This window comes from Octopus bimaculoides, chromosome 24 (assembly GCF_046866305.1).
Source record: "Octopus bimaculoides isolate indiv1 chromosome 24, ASM4686630v1, whole genome shotgun sequence".
Lineage (NCBI taxonomy): Eukaryota > Metazoa > Mollusca > Cephalopoda > Octopoda > Octopodidae > Octopus > Octopus bimaculoides.
In genome coordinates this window covers 31,821,179-31,838,573 of record NC_142951.1, presented here as the reverse complement: position 1 = coordinate 31,838,573, position 17,395 = coordinate 31,821,179, and the positions used below count along the sequence as shown (strand labels likewise).

Sequence of the window (17,395 nt, the reverse complement as noted above, 5' to 3'; positions counted from 1 at the left end):
CATGTGGTGTCCTTCACTGGTGACACACATTTACAACTATTGCATAATGTCAAGACAAAAAAAAACAAACAAATGCATACACACATGCACACAACAGGCTTCTTTCAGTTTTCACCTACCAAATCCACACACAATGTTTTGGTTGATCTGGAGCTATACAAGGAGATGCTTGCACTATGTGCCACTCAGTGGAACTGAACCTAAAACTATATGGTTGGAAAGCAAATTGCTTAACCACATGGCCACGTCTACCTCCACAATTACTATTAAGAGGATAGGAAGTTAGTAGAATTGTTAGCACACTGGACAAGATGCCTAGCAGCATTTCTTCCAGATTTATGTTCTAGATTTAAATTCTGCCAAGGTCAACTTAGCCTTTTATTCTTTTGGAGTCAATGATATAAGTACCACCTGGGAACAGGGGTCTATGTAATTGACTAGCTCCCTCCCTTAAAAAGGATTATTATTAATAAAGGCAGTGAGTTGGCAGCATTGTCAGCAGATGGGACAAAATACTTAGTGGCATTCTGTTCGTTTTTAATGTTCTGAGTTCAAATTTCGCCAGTCAACTTTACCTTTTATCCATTCACGGTCAATAAAATAAGTAACAGGCGAGTACTGGGGTTGATGTAATCAACTAGATCCCTCCCATAGAATTACCAAGATGACAACAACTAGTCCTAAGTTGTAACCCAACAATAATAGCTGCACACTCCTCTCTATATTCAGTATTCCAACACAAACTGCTGTAGAAGGCAACAGGAGACCACTCCGGTATCCATCCCAAGTCTAGTCAATGGTAGCTAAAGTTCCAGAAATCTATTTAAAGGTGGTAGGGGAGGGTGCAGGCCCTCTCCCAGTTTGTAGAGAGAGTGCTGGAGAATGCGTGTATGCGTGTATATATGTATGTATGTATATATATGTTTCTCTTTTGTCTGAACATGTGACAGTTGTCACAAGTATCAATGTCATACTAGTAGTGTGATTGATTCTTCAGTCTTCTACCAAAAGGACAGAAAAAAAGTTGGCCATGGGCAAGTGTCGGACTCTGGCTTGAACTCTGTTCAAAGCATGGAAAAGCAGACATTATTGCCAGAGCCACAATTTATTACAAGCAACCCACCACAAGGATTCATGAAGCTAGCACTCATCTCCCTTTCTCTGTAGCATTAACTCTAAGCTATATCCCTGACAAGAAAGGGTCCCAGTGTATCAAACCGGTGCCCCAGCATGGCCACAGTCCAATGACTGACAGGAATATATATATATATAGTTAATTCGAGGAAGTTACATCCTCATTAGGGATTATATAATATGAAAGTCATTGGTGTATGTTAGGGATTATTGAAATTATCAATATTGGGTGGGGGAGAGAAAATGAAGAAGTAGTGGATGTATGTTTTCCCCCAATATATATATATATATATACACACAAACACACACCGTATTTAAACATGTATAAGGAACCCCCTAATTTTTGGGGCTTAAAATTTGGAAAAAAGGTTCTGTAAAGGATTATAATACTATCCATGTTTAAAAAACTCCCATATTTTTTTAACCTAATTTTTGACAAAAAAAGGGTTCTTTATACACGTTAAAATATGGTATATATATATATACACATACACTGGTGTTTTGAGTCATGTGACCCTATCATTTCTCCTCTACACAATGCATAAAGGAGGGTAGATAGCAATTTCCTCATCAAGCTGTGTGGAGAGACTCCAAGACAACATATCACTGGATGGGCGGCATATCAGATTATCTTCTGGATTATAATTTTATTTTCTAAATTCTCTTATGGAACTTATTAATTAAACAAAAGCGAAAAAAAAAAAGAATTAATTTTGGGACCTGCTTTTTCTAAGTTAGGTAGAGGTAAAGACTATTTAAGAGGGCCACGGGCAGCCCTGTATAACAACAAAACTGAAATGAATTAATTAATGATGGAATTTTTGCAGCAAAGGTGTAAAAGCTGAAAAATTTTAAGTTTCGTTTCCTTTTCAAAGCCAATCTTAAGAACTTTGCTTCTCTCTCTATATATGTATATATATGTATGTATGTATGAGAATTTGTTTTGGGGTCCAAACGTGCACTTGTTCCTAAATCCTTGCAACAGGTTCACCAAAACACCAAACTTAGAGGATGTAAAATTCTCCTGTTTTTCTTTAATTTCATTCTTGTCAACTTTTCTCTGATTAAGGACTGTCCGAAATGCAGGATTCTTCCGTTCCCCACGGCAAGAGATTGTCAAGGCCGGTTTGATGTTTTGGCAAATCTGTTGCAAGATTTATAAACAACATTTTTTGAGATTCAGGTACATTTTCGAACCCTGAAACCAATTCTCCTATTATACTCTTTCTCGCATGGGACTACACTTCTTTTCTCCAAATATATGTGTGATTCTTTTTAGGAATGGTGAATCTTGAAGCAAATAAAGATATGCATAATGGAGTGTAAATATTAGAATGAAGTCAGCATTTTAACCCAATATTTACATACTGTTGTTTATAGCTTCATCTGCTTCAAGATTCACCGTTCCTAAAAAGGATTGTTTCACATTCTTGAAGTTTCTAAATTCTCATGACATCAACAATATATATATGCATGTACATACATACATATATATATATATATATATATATATATATATATATGTATATATATGTATATGTATGTATATATATATACATATATATAAATATATATATATGTATATATATATATATATGTGTGTGTGTATGTATATATGTATGTATGTATATAGCTGCTGCATATACAGATAATACGAGGAAGTGGAAGTTACCTAAATATAAATATCGCATTAAGTAAAAGAAACAGACGGGGTGGAAGGACATTGCTGGGTAGCTTATCACTGTAAACGTATCTCATGGTACCTCGTTTGATATTTAAAAGACTACCATGAGATATAAATAATATATATATACACACTCACATACACACACAAATATAAATAAATAAATAAATGAATAAACTTTTTTACAGTTTTCTACAATGAATGTATATAATCTTTTTATTCTTCTCCAAATATCTTAAAGGCTTCTTGCCTCTGTAGAGACATTATTATTATTGTTATTATTATTATTATCATTATTATTATTGTAGAAGCACTGTAGTGTAAAGGTTAGCTAAATCCCTACCACCACCATCACGAGATTCTTCAGCACTTCTTTTGTATTAATCTACTTCATTTAGGTTGCAGATGCCCCTAAGAGGCATGAATGTCACAACTTAATCATTTTCCCCATCCACCCACCCACCCACCTCTCACTCTTAAACAATGTCAAATTTCATACCTTTGTAAGAAACCATTAGAATTATTATTTCAAATTCCGCCAAGGTCGACTTTGCCTTTCATCCTTTCGGGGGTCGATGAAATAAGTACCAGTTGCATACTGGGTTGATGTAATCGACTTACTCTCTCCCCAGAACTTGCTGGCTTTGTGCCAAAATTTGAAACCATTATTATTACTATTATTATATACAAAGGTGGTGGACTGACAGAATCGCTTGTATTAAAAAAAAAAAAATGCCCTGGGGTATATTTGTTCCAGCTCTTTATATTCAACTTTGTCTTTCATCTCTCCAGGGATGGCAAAATAAAATACCAGTTCTGTGCTGAGGCCAATGTGATCGATAACCCCGACCCCTGGCACCAATAATAGAAAGGGTTATTACTGAGGTGGTGAACTTGCAGAATCATTAGCACACTGGGGAAAAATGCTTTCATCTGTCTTCACATTCTGAGTTCAAATTCTGCCACGGTCGACTTTGCCTTTCAGCCTTTCGGGGTTGATAAAATAAGTACCACTGAGGTACTGGAGTTGATGTAATAGACTAGCTCCCATGCCCCAAAATTTCAGGCCTTGTGCCTATAGTAGAAAGGATTATTATTATTATTATTATCATCATTATTAAGGCAGCGAGCTGGCAGAATGGTTAGCAAGCATTTCTTCCAGCCGTATGTTCTGAGTTCAAATTCTGCTCAGGTCAACTTTGCCTTTCATCTTTTCAGGGCCAGTGAAACAGGTACCTGTTGATTACTGTGGGTCAAGGGTCAATGCAATCTACTACTCCCACTCCTTGCTGAGTGGGAGTAGTAGATTGCATTGACCCTTGACCCACAGTAATCAACAGGTACTCCCACTCAGCAAGGAGTGGGAGTAGTCCCTGTCGTAGAAAAGATTATAAGGACAATGGTTTGGGAGACTCATTAGGGCATCAGATGAAATACCTTGCAGTGGTCAGTTCTGATTTCTTAAAATCCCTAATTTCAAATCTCACCAACGACTATTTTGCCATTTGTCCTTCTGGAGCCAATAACATTTTGTACCAGCCATGTCCTGGGGTCAATTTATTTGACTAATAATGCATCTCCTCACATTTGTGGCTTTGTGCCTCTATTATAAACAATTATCGTTAGTGACAGGGTAAAGGCAGCGAGCTAGCAGAATCGTTTGCACGACTGACTTACATCCTTTTGGGGGGGGTCAACAAAATAAGTACCAGTGAAATACTGGGGTTGGCAAAATTTGAAATCATTATTGACAGGGTAGTTGATTGGTTGAGCATTGGACAATATACCTGGTGGTGTTTAGTTAAATCCCTTCTTTACTTAATTCCCAAGCTGGGGCAGTCAATATACTCAAGTATGTCGACCGCCCCTCTTCTTTAAACATCTGTGCCCCCTTGTGGAAAATTCAAAATTATTATTATTGGTAGTTGGTAGAGCATCAGACAAAAATGCCTTGTGGTATTTACTGACATCCCTTCTTTATTTACACTCTGAGTTTAAATCCTGCTACAGTTGGCATTGCCTTTCATTCTTTCAGGAGTCGATAAAATACCTGTCATATACCAGGGTTGATTTAATCAGCTATTACAAAAATTTTGGGGTCTTCCCTGTGCCAATGGTATAAAACAACCAAATTATCATCTTGGTAGGCACCTAATTAAGAAAAGTCATTAAAATTTCATTTCTTAATCAACTTGCCCACTAATTCTTTCATGATCTTTTTTTTTTTTATTTTTAATACCTTGTGTTTTCTGGATTTTATTAATCCCCTAAATCCTTCAATGAGTTTGTACTTTTCATTTTGTAATTAGGGGGTTTCTTGTTGATTCTTGTTATTGTTGTTATTATTATTAACATTAAAGTTGTAAAGAAAAACCAAAAAAAAACAAAAACAAACCCATTTATGTTTTTGGGGGGGGTTGAACGTTTCTGGGTCCCTAACGAATTAAACACTCACAAATGTCTTACTGTTGTTGTTTAATTTATATTTTTTCAAATATAAAAATTGAAGAAGAGAAAAACTTGTTTCATATATATATATACACACACACACACATGTATATATATGTGTGTATATGTATGTATATATACATATATATATATACACACACATGTATATACATAAATATATATATATATATATATATGTACATGATAATTTTATCTTTCATAAAATGGAGGTTAAAAAAGGAAAGGGAAAAAAAAAATCAGGTTTTTACTAGGGTTTAAAACAACTAAAGCAAGCTGTGAGTGACAATCTTTTGTTTTCTGTGGGGAGGAAGGAGTGTTTTTTTGTGTTATATTCTATTGTTGTTGGGTTTTTTTTGTTACTTTTTTTTTGTTATTTTGTTCTTGTTTTTGCATCTAACCTCTAATAAAAACATTTTTCCACTTTATATTCACCTCTGTTTTGTCACAGACATATTTCCACCCAAGGGGACTCACCCCTCTCGGTTTTCATTTTTTAAATTTCTTTTATCTCTATTTGTTCATTCTTAACTCTATAATTAGCGTATGATGAAAGGAATCGATTTAAATCATTTTATTCTTAAATGTATGGTGTATAATAGTTATGATCCAGTGTGTATACGTATGCATATAGCAAAGTATGCCTAAACAAACTGATGTCTAAGGTATCTCAGACCATTGCTAAAAGACTAGATAACATGGTATTGTGTCAACGATAGAAGTTTAGAGTCTCGTTGTTAGATGACAGACAGACAGACACATATACAAAATATGAAATGTGCTCTTTAATGATTAAGGTTAATCCTTCAGTATCCGGATTATCAGAAGTAATGCTTTGATTTGAATTACCAAAGCATTATCATATAGCTTTGAGATTTTAATGTGATTGATTGACTGTTTTTAGAGTGGCAATGTTGGATAGCTGTGAGAGGCCAGATCTAACTGGTTCAAAACGTAAAACAGAGAATATTCGGACTGGATATGGCTGGCTTAAATGCTAAAGGGTTAAACCTCGAAATAATAAAGATCAACCGAAGGAGAAATGTTTAGAAATTTCAAAATACAGAACAAGTGATGTGTCAGTTTGAATTACATGCTGGAAAATTCTTCAGAATTTATGTAGCATGTGTGTATGTACATGTGTGTGTGTGTGTGTATAGCCTTGTAATTAAGGTATTGTGCTCATAAGCAAAAGTTGTGATTTCAATTCCCCGATTGGTGGTGCACTGTGTTCTTGAACAAGACCCTTCATTCTACACTGCTCCAGTGCACTCAACTGTAAATGGGGACCCTCTGTGACAGACTGGCCTTCCTGCCTAAAGCGGCAGAGTGGGGTGTCATTCAAAAGCTGCATCAATGCAAAGGAAGTACATCATGACCGGCCAGCGACGTGTAACAACTGGGAGTCTGGTCAGCACAGAGATGATAAAGGTTTTAACATCGAGCTTGCCCTGTAGGATGTTTTCTTCATCAGATGCTGATTGGAAACATCAATGTTGTTCCGGCACCTTCTGACAGCAATCACTCCTGCAGCAGTGCCAAGCATTATAATTACTTCCAGGAAATGTCCGGGTTCTTTACACCTAAACTGTAGCACTTACCCCCTCATGTTATCTTTCTGCATTTGTGTGCATGTGTGTGTGTATGCATGTGATGTTCAGTAAAAACCGGTGTTAGCAGTATGTAGAGAGTGGTGTATATATGATGTCTCATACTGAAGGTAAACAGGATTGTTATTTCATGATTACACAAACCATTTACAACTGAATATGCAAATTATCTACATATGACAAACACACACATATAATTTTATTAAATTATATTACTCTACCTTAGGTATTTGAGTACTATTTTTTTTCACCTTGTTTTGCACTTATTTGCTTACCTGTGTATATATATATATATATATATATATATATATATATATATATATTTAATGTTAGTTTTTATCATAACTGAACATAAAAAACAATTTCACATTAATCTGAGGGGGTTACTCCGTACTTTTGTTGAGTACAAATTTATTACTCTTAAAACAAGAATGTTGTTGACAATGACTTTGAAGTTTTGACCAGCAGTCTGTTGATGGCTTAGCTGACCAAAACTTCGAAGTCACTGTCAACAACATTCTAGTATAAGAAACACACACACACATATATATATATATATATATATATATATATATATATATATATATATATATATATATATATGTATATATATATATATATATATATATATATATATATATATATATATATATATATGTATATATATATATATATATATATGTATATATATATATATATATATACATATACACACACACATGCATACAAGTTTTTTATTTCATTTTGTTAGTGAAATTAAGTTTAATTTTTTTTTTATCATCTTTAATCATACGAGGTGTGTGTGTGAGATATTATTTTGGATTTTAATTTTTTTTTTTTTTTAAATTCTAAAATGGATTTATTCCTTCTTTCTCAAGAGGAAATCAACATTAAGGAATTGTTCCCCCTGCTCCCCTCGCTTTCTTTCTCCTTCTCTCTCTCTCTCCCTCCCTCCCTCTTTGCCACCTTGGGACTGGAAATATTGTCTTCATAATTGTGTGACTGACTAATACCTACCTACACTGTACAGTTTCGTAGAATTTCAGAAAAAAAAAAAAAGAAAAACGAAATAAAAACAATAAACAACTCAACTAAAATAATAAAAACAATTTTGTACAGACTTTCACGGTCTTGTGTTTTTATATTTCTCTTAACTTGTCATTATCTCTGACATCATCATCACCACCTTCATCATTTCATGCTATCTTTATCTTCATTTTTGCTTTGAATGCGTCTTTCAGAGTAGGATTTGTGGGGGGGGGGGGGGGGGGAATAACAATTTTCTTACTAAAACATTCCTCCCTATTTGTGTGTGTACCCCCTACTAAATGTAACAGTTGACTTTGCATGTCTGTCTTAGCCTCCCCCCCCCCCCCCCGATAGGCTAAAATCTAAAACTGTATGCCAGTTCATAAGTTGTCAGCTGAGTAGACTGGAGCAATGTGAAATAAAGTGTCTTGCTCGAGGACACAACCTGCTGCCAGGTATTGAACCCATGACCATACGACTGTGAGCCAAATACTGTAACCACTCGGCCACATGTCCTTTTACGTCCTTCGTTTATTTAACGAGAGACAGAATAACAGCAGTGTCATGGTGGTGGCAGCAAGCTGGCAAAATCTTTTGTGCGGCAAACAAAATGCTGGCACAGCCTAGCATTCAATACCATAAGCATGGGGGCGAAAATAAAGAACACCCACACCACCCGTTTTTGGCAGTTAGTGTTATGGTTATGCTGAAAACGGGTGGTGTGTGTATTCTTTACCTCCACCAAGCATGGGTATGTTGAATTCTGTCAATTGTCCAGTGGCAACTTATTGAACAAGTGGTCAGTTACAACATTCGCTTGATGTATGTTTATGTGCATTTTGTATATGTGGCTACATGTTTGTATACACTGGCATTTATGGATGCCTACACATGTTTGTGTTCAGTTGTACATATGCATTCATGTGCTTGCATGTAAATGTGCGTATGTGCCTTACATGTTGACGTACATTTACATATATGAGCCTAGATGTTTGTATGTATTTGCATGTATGCATCCCCACATGTGTTTGTATGCGCCTACATATCTGTATGCACCTGCACGTGATTAGATGTCTGTGTGCACTTGCATGTGCGTGCCTACATGTATCAGCATGTGTCTACATGTTTGTGTGTATACAACTATATGTGTATGTGCCTACATAGGTTTGTCTGCATTTGTATGTATGTACCTGCATTTGTGTGTCTATATGGTTTTATATTTCTTTGTATATGTTTAGAATCTACGATTCTGCGTCCACCTTCGTGGATGTATATGTTCATTCATGTGTGTACATATATGTGGTAATCTTCAAGTTTAGGGGGATAAAAAAAATATTCAAGGGAAATAACTGAACGACTTACCAGTATTATCCGTTTTCTTCTAGCTGTTTATAAATAAATCACACCCTAACCCTAACGTCAATCAAATCACGTGTGTGATTTATTTATAAACAGAGATGTACGGAGAATACTGGTAAGACGTTCAGTTACTTCCCTTGAATTTTTTTATTTTTTATCCCCCTAAACTTGAAGATTACCCATATATGTATCTGCATATTCAAGTTTTTGTGTATACATGCACGTGTTTGTATGTTTGTGTATATGCCTGCGTAAATATGCGTGTATTTGTGCCAAGATATATGTGAGTGCACGTCCCTATACGTACCTATGTGTACATCAGCATGTCTGTGCTTGTATATACTCTAGCTAGTTTGGCAGTACATAATCGTAAAAATTGCCCGACATCCATTCTAGTGTTTACGAGGGCTTTGAGAGAAGGTACTGAGCCGCGCTGAAATACCTGCGACCTTCCACTGCGTACTTCACTAGCCCAGAGTTTCACAACTGTCTCCAGCGCTTTGACATAACCAGAAACATTAATTCTAAGACCATTTGGAAAGATGTGAGGGGGACATGACACGACCTTCGTTATTGACCATTCATAAAACTAATACAGTTGCTGGAAATTTAATGTGTTAGTATGAAGGACGGAAAGAAAGTGTTTCTTACCTTAAGCAGGGGACTGACTCGAAGAAGGAAACAACTCAGCTGTCGCCATTCAAATACTCCATGCAAATAATCGTCCGTCACTTTTCCTTTTACACTTTTGGTTTTGGTCGAAGTTTTTTTTCTAATCAAAGCCTGCTATGTTGGCAAGAGTTTTAATCTAACTAAGGAACCACTTGGAACGGATCGAATGGTTCTCCTGCATCTTTGTAGGCATGAATTTGCCCCTCCCTAATAAATCCATCTTGTATCGAATGTCCTCATGCACCACAGTTCTGATAGTCCATTCCTCACTCTAGGATCACCATCGATAATGATTCGAACCCGTTGGATGAAGTGTCGTGTCCGAACATTTAGAATACATTTTTCTTCTTGGTGCAGTTGAAACATTCCTGTGAGAGGTTTCAAATTTCGTCCGAAGATTCTGTACAGTATATCTTGCAACATTTTCTTCTATCTCCCTTTTTTCTTTTGTTTTCTTTTTTAAATTATATTCCTTTTCATATTTTGAATTTTTAAAAATCTGTAGAAAGTTGGCAATTTCTAAACTGCTACGTTTCACACACGACAACAATGATTACACGTCTTTTCATTCTTGTGTCACCATTTCATCTGCCTTAGAAGAGAAATAAAAAAAATAGTAATAACCCTTTCATGGCAGCGCCCCAGCTTGGCCAATGACTGAAATAAGTAAAAAAAAAAAAACAGTAAAAGATATTTATTGTTGAAATTTGAAAAGGTATTGCGTGAAAATAGAGTTACTTCCCTTTGAAAATATACTATGAGGGTTATGTCCCTTCCCAGATATAACCCATGGCTTCGTAAGTTCCACCAATTGTGCGTGTTTACTGCGAAACGTCGCCGTAAAATTTCCAATGAATTCATTTTTTTTTTTTTAACCAACTGGTGAAAAGTAACTTTGGTTTCGTTCAATAAGTTGAGTTTAGCGACATGTATTTTTTGAGTAATTACATATCAAAACAGAAGAGGATTGTATTTTTAATTCCATGTTACATGTGTTTCATTACAGGATAAGGGTTACGAAGGTTTACATGTACAAAAAAGGTATAGAATCTCCTAGATTCAGAGTTTATCCAAGGCCGGGACTCTGTGCTACTCTACTCAATTCAGGCTCACAACACATACATTCACAGCAAACGATTTCTTTTCCTTCAACAGGCCCTGCTCTATTTAACATTATCCCAAAAACAAATCAAAGAAAAAGATCCCATCACCTTCCAACGATATCTGGACAAACTTCTTCAAGGGACACCAGATAAGCAACCTAAACCTGGATATATCTCACTCAACAACTCCCTACATGAATGGGCCATGATACCACAAAACTAGACTGAAAAATGACTAAACAGACTTGGCCTGGGCCAATATATATATATATATTACGGAGATGCACTTGCATAGCAAGTGACCTGATCTGAGATCATGTGCTGGAACGAAAACAATTGCAGCGTGAAAGGTGTTTATAAGCCATTTAAAATAACACACAAAATCCGTTAGATTCACTTCAACTTGGGTTTACCATTTATTATAGTCAATTCCTTCCCACTTCATATTCCTTCTTGCAATGTCTTTGAATCTCAGTCTAGGTCTTCCATGGTTTCTTTTCCCCTTGGAATTAAAGAAGTTGTCTGGAGAGTCTGTTAGTGCCCATCCTGTGTGCATGACCCACCTAACATAGATTTCTTATTTCTTTATTGCTCACAAGGGGGCTAAACATAGAGGGGACAAACCTGGTACTTAATTTATCAACCCCCGAAAGGATGAAAGGCAAAGTGGGTTACTCAGCCAGGAGTTGCAGGGCCCCCTTCTCCCATTTATGACAGGACCACCATGTAATCAAAACAATTTAATATCAAAAACAAACAAACACAAAAAACAATTCAATTTCCTTTGAATCACAGATTTTAAAATCATCAAAAGATGACTTTTACAAATTTAAACAATTATTTTCTTAATGGTTTCACAATAATGTCTTCATTAGATATAGTTGCACTCACTGGGTCTGTTGTTGTCACTTGAGTGGAGACTGAAAGTTCCACTCACTGACGGTCTGCTGTTCTCATTTGAGTGCAGACTGACAGTTGCACTCACTGAGTCTATTGCTGTCACTTGCGTGGAGACGTACAATTACACTCAAGTCGACTGTTGTCACTTGAGTGCAAACTTACAGATTCACTCAGACAGTCTACTGCTGTCACTTGAGTGGAGACTGACAGCTGCACTCACTGACACTGTTGTTGTCACTTGAGTGGAGACTTACAGTTGCACTCACTGGGTCTTCTGTTATCATTTGAGTAGAGATGAACAGCTACACTCACTAGTAGTCTCTGTTGTCATTTGATTTGAGATATACAGCTGCACTCTTTGAGTTTACAGTTGTTATTCAAGTGTGGATTGACAGTTGCACTCACAGATAGTCTGTAGTTGTCACTTGAGTGAAGCTATACAACTGCACTCCCACTGAAGGTTTGGTTTGAGTCCTCTGTCCTTGAATAGAGAGAGTGACAAGATGGCTCCTTCCCTCAATGTGTCGTCTGCTGCTGACATTTGAGTGGAGCTTTACAGCTGCACTCCTTGATATCTGAGCATCACTCATTAGTGTAGTACTGAAATTTTATAAGAGGGAGCTGCACTTACGGAAAAGGGTAGCTTTCAGATTTTAATGTAAGTAGAGAGAGAGAGAAAAACAGAGACAGACAAGAAGAAACAAAAGGAGAGATAGAAAGAGAGAGAGAGAGAGAAATAGACAGACAGAAAGAAAGAGAGAGAGAGAGAGAGTGTGTGTGTGTAACAGAGAGACAGACAGAAAGAAAGAAACAAACAAACAAACAAACAAAAGAAGAAAGAAAGAAAAGGAGAAATAAGGAGGGAAAGAGAGCAACAGAAAGAAACAAACAAACAAAGAAACAAACAAAAGGAGAAAGGAAAAAAGAAAGATAGAGAGAGAGATACAGCAGACAGAAACAAAGAAACAAACACACAAACACAAGGAGAAAGAGAGAAAGAAAGGGAAAAAGAAAGATAGATAGACAGACAGAAAGAAACAAAAGGAGAAAAGAAGAAAAGGAGAAATGAGGAGAGAAAGAAAGAAAAAGAGAGAGAGAGCGACAGACAGATAGAAAGAAACAAACAAACAAAAGGAGAAAGAAAGAAAGGGAAAAAGAAAGATAGACAAACAGACAGACAGTAGATTGAGGGATATTTTGATACAGTTGTCTCTCGCAGTATTCCTTGAGGAAGGGGAGCTCTTAATAGAGACTGTTGCACTTAATGAAGGTTTCAGTTTTGAAGGAAAGAAAAGAAAAAGCTACACTCGCTGATAGGAAGTCTGCATTTTTTCCTTGAGAGAGAGAGACAGACAGACAGACAAGCAGCTTCACTCATGGATCGAGTGATCTCACTCTCCTTTGAGATCACTTCAGTGAGAGAGAGAGACAGAAAGAGCTCGAGAGAATTGTGAGTGTGAGTTCAGAGAGCTACACTCATTGGTAGTCTTCAGCTATGACATCTGCACATCGAGAACAGAACTTTAGGGCCGACGATTTAGCCACAGATCTGCGACATCTGGTGCACATGTAGAGTTGGCAAGGCAACACTCCCATCACATAGTCATGCTTCTCGGTTGCATCCGTGTCTGGAGAGAAATAAACAAACAAAAAAAAAGGGAGAGAGAGTTAAAAAGAAAACAAAAAAAAACATTTAAAAATAAATAAATGAGAATAAAAACAAAAACGTCCTGTTGTAGAAGACACCAACCCAAGGTGTTACACACTGGGACTGAACCTGGAACCATGTGGTTGGGAAATAAATGTCTTACTACACAGCCACTCCACTCCACTTTCCTATAGGGAGTTCCTATGGTGGATTTCAAAGTAGAGGGTACCCTGGACTTACCAAGTCAAAGATTCTGCAATGTAGTAAGTAGTGTGGCGGGGTTATGGTGGTGGAGTTGAGCGGACGTTAAACGATGATGATGATGATGAGTGTGTGTTTGAGTTGAGTGGGGATTAAAAGGAAGATCTCACCTGGTTTATATAACGAGCAAGAGGCAGTTACCAATTCAACGTCGTCCATGGCAGAATCCAGTCTCTGGTTGCTAAGGGAAACTTGTGACGCTTGCAAGACCTCCACAAGGGTAGAATTAGTCGATACATTGGTGGGCTGTAACACCTGGAAACAAACAGAACGTGTGGATATGTATATGTGCATGTGTGTGTGTGGGGGGGGGGGGGTGTATGGAACATGTGGAAGAGGGAGACCCAGGAAGACATGGGATGAAGTACTGAAGAACGACCTCGAGATGCTGAAGCTTTCAGGCAAAATGACGAAGGGCCGAGATGCCTGGCACATTGCCATACTAACGAAGACCCATTCTCCGCAGCAGAAGTGTTAAGACTGATCCTTCTGATGGTGTAAAGCACTCGTGGCAGTGCCACATAAACACGCCCATGCGGCCATGCTGGAGCACTGCATTAAAAGGTTTTTAATTGAAGAAATCAACCCCAGGACTTCTTCTTTTGCAAGCCTAGTACTTATTTTATCAGTCTCTTTTGCCAGTGGAACCAGCACTGATGCTTTTTACAGGGCACCAACACCAGTGGGGTCGCCAAATAACTTGTGAGACGAAGACCTCTCAGCTGGAAAAGGGAGTGGAACCACAGGAAGTAGCTTTTGAGCCGGTGTGGAAGGTTAGATTATAATAGAGGAATAGAGATAGGTGTGTTCTACAGAGGACATATTTGGCTACCCCAGTAGGAAAAGAGAGGAGAGGAAGGAGAGGTAGAGAGAATGACTGAGACACAGAGAGAAAGAGAAATAGAGAGTGTTGGTGATGCAGATATATACCTACATGTATAGTGTGTGTGTGTGTGTGTGTGGACTCACCTTAAGGTTATCGTAAAGGTCACCAGAAGCCCAGATGATGACGTCAAAGGAGGAAGGGGTCTCTGGACCAATCATTTCGTTGAACCGGGCCTTGATCTGCAGACTTGGTTGAAAACTGTGGTAACCTGCTAAATCTTCCCATTCTGGGTTGATGTTGTGGCCTGTAGTCTTGAACAGACTGTTACAATCTGGGGACATGAAATGGAATAAAAATTAAAAAAAGGAAGTGGTTAGCAATTTATTTATACCAGCTTCACCTTTGTAGTAGCAGAGGGACGATAGTGTAGTGCTGATGGTGATGGTTTTGGTGACGATGATGATGATGATGATGATGGTGATGAAGGTGATTTTATCTCCCACCTTGCCCATCCCAGGGATTCTGAGTGAAGCTGAATGGAAATTGAAAAGGTTATATAAATCTATTTATGGTTCAAATGGAAAAAAAGCCTTCTTTTAAAATAGGGAAAAGTTTGACGGGTTTGCATCATAAGCAGCTCTGAAACTCTATTCATTTGTGTGTGTATGTGTGTGTGTGTATGTGTGTGTGTGTATGTGTGTGTGTGTGTATGTGTGTGTGTGTGTGTGAGAGAGAGAGAGAGAGGTAGGGTAGGAAGGAAGGCAGATTGGTAGGTAGGTAGGTAGGTAGGTGAGTAACAGTGGTTGGGAGACAGGCAAACAGCAATATAGACAGAGAGGCATGCAGGGAAAGGAGAGACTGACATGGGAGGAAAGGAAACTGATGTTTGTTACCTTGTTGGTGTTGTAGTTTTGGTAAATATTGGAAGACTTCCTCAGCAAAGTGTGGCAGAATTGGTGCCAAAAGCCTAATCAGAACATCTAATACATGGTACTGGACTGTCTGGCAGGACCTTCTCTCTCGGCTGTCTCTACTGTCACAGTAGCACCTGCAAGGATAGGCTTATACAGTATACATATATATACACTATATATATATACATATATATACACTATATCATCATCATCATCATCGTTTAAACGTCCGCTTTCCATGCTAGCATGGGTTGGACGATTTGACTGAGGACTGGTGAAACTGGATGGCAACACCAGGCTCCAATCTAAATTTGGCAGAGTTTCTACAGCTGGATGCCCTTCCTAACGCCAACCACTCAAAGAGTGTAGTAGGTGCTTTTACGTGTCACCTGCACTATATATATATACATATATATATATATATATATATATATATATAACAATATATTATAAATTAACTACCAACAAAAATGTTGATTTAAGCATCTTAATGAATTCTTTATACTGAAATATATATTGAAGAAGATAAATATGTTCTTTTGAATTTATACGTTTTTGCGTCGTAACTCCTTTATTATTACTATTTATATATATATATATATATATATATATATTATATATATTGTGTGTATGTATATATATATATATATATATATATATATATATATATATATAACAGAAAGAGAGAGAGAGAGAGAGAGAGAGAGAGAGAGAGAGGGGGAGAGAGAGAGAGAGAGAGAGAGAGAGAGGGAGGGAGAGAGACAGAGAGGATTTTATACCTGTCTTTGATAACGGAGCTGTAGAAACTGGATACATCGGCACTGATGAAGCGGTCAACAATAGAAGTGACCTTATTGTAACGATGGTCAGCATAAAGTTGGATCACCTGCAATAGACACATACATCTCATCGTCATCATCATCATCGGATGGAGCTGTTAGCGCTCCACTGGCATGGGCGCCAGTCATCGGTGTGTATGTATGTGTACATGTATGTGTGGGTGTATGTATATATGTATGTGTAGTGGAGAAGAGTCTAGTTGTATGAGGAAGTGTGTGTGTGTACACTCTTCCTCTTACAACTAGACACACGCACACACACACACATGTATCCTTACCTTGAGTGCAAAGTCATGCAGCAGGTGCAACATATAGCTGTCCTGTGCAAGCAGCTGGTTGTAGGAGACGCTGTGTTTCTCAGGTGTGAAATCCCACAGATTACCCAACAGGAACCGGCAAGTCTTACGTAACTGCAACAACAAACAAAAAACAAGCAACATTATGTTACATCTTCATGTTACATGTATGTAACAGACACAGGCACACCAACAAATGTACTCCTTACATACACACATATCACACACATATATATACATATATGACAAGTGAGAAGCTGACAGGATCATTAGAATACCAGGCAAAATGCTTAGTGGCATTTTGTCCATCTACATTCTGAGTTCAAATTTCGCCAAAGTCAACTTTACCTGCCATCCTCTGAGGGCCAATAAAATAAGTACCAGTGGAGTACTGAGGTCGATGTAAGTGACAGCACCCCTCTACAAAATATTTCAGGCCTTGTGCCTAAAGTAGAAAGTGCTATTATTATTATTATTATTATTATTATTATTATGGGAAATTTTCATTCTCACTCACCCGAAATACTTCCTCGTTACACCTGCTGAGGATTGAACTTCCGATGGGAATGTTACTCTGTAGTCCCGAACTGGCCACCCACCATCGCAGGACATCAGCTCCATAGGATGGAATACCACTGGCCTGAAATGAAAGAA

At 37.5% G+C, this 17,395-nt stretch overlaps 1 protein-coding gene across 2 annotated transcripts in view; it reads right to left on the bottom strand.

Moving 5' to 3' along the window:
- Positions 1–11,784: 11,784 nt before the first annotated feature.
- The window catches only part of LOC106880766 (isoleucine--tRNA ligase, mitochondrial), a 110,368-nt gene continuing 104,757 nt past the window's right edge, over positions 11,785–17,395 (bottom strand). For both annotated transcript variants that reach the window (XM_089341047.1, XM_014930864.3), the window contains 7 exons: positions 17,259–17,381; positions 16,724–16,855; positions 16,386–16,492; positions 15,586–15,740; positions 14,836–15,023; positions 13,977–14,121; positions 11,785–13,585 (listed from right to left, as the gene is read on the bottom strand). In XM_089341047.1, coding sequence (XP_089197173.1) covers positions 13,434–13,585; positions 13,977–14,121; positions 14,836–15,023; positions 15,586–15,740; positions 16,386–16,492; positions 16,724–16,855; positions 17,259–17,381 — 1,002 coding nt within the window. In that variant the 3' untranslated portion in view covers positions 11,785–13,433. The remainder of the gene's footprint in view (positions 13,586–13,976; positions 14,122–14,835; positions 15,024–15,585; positions 15,741–16,385; positions 16,493–16,723; positions 16,856–17,258; positions 17,382–17,395) is intronic.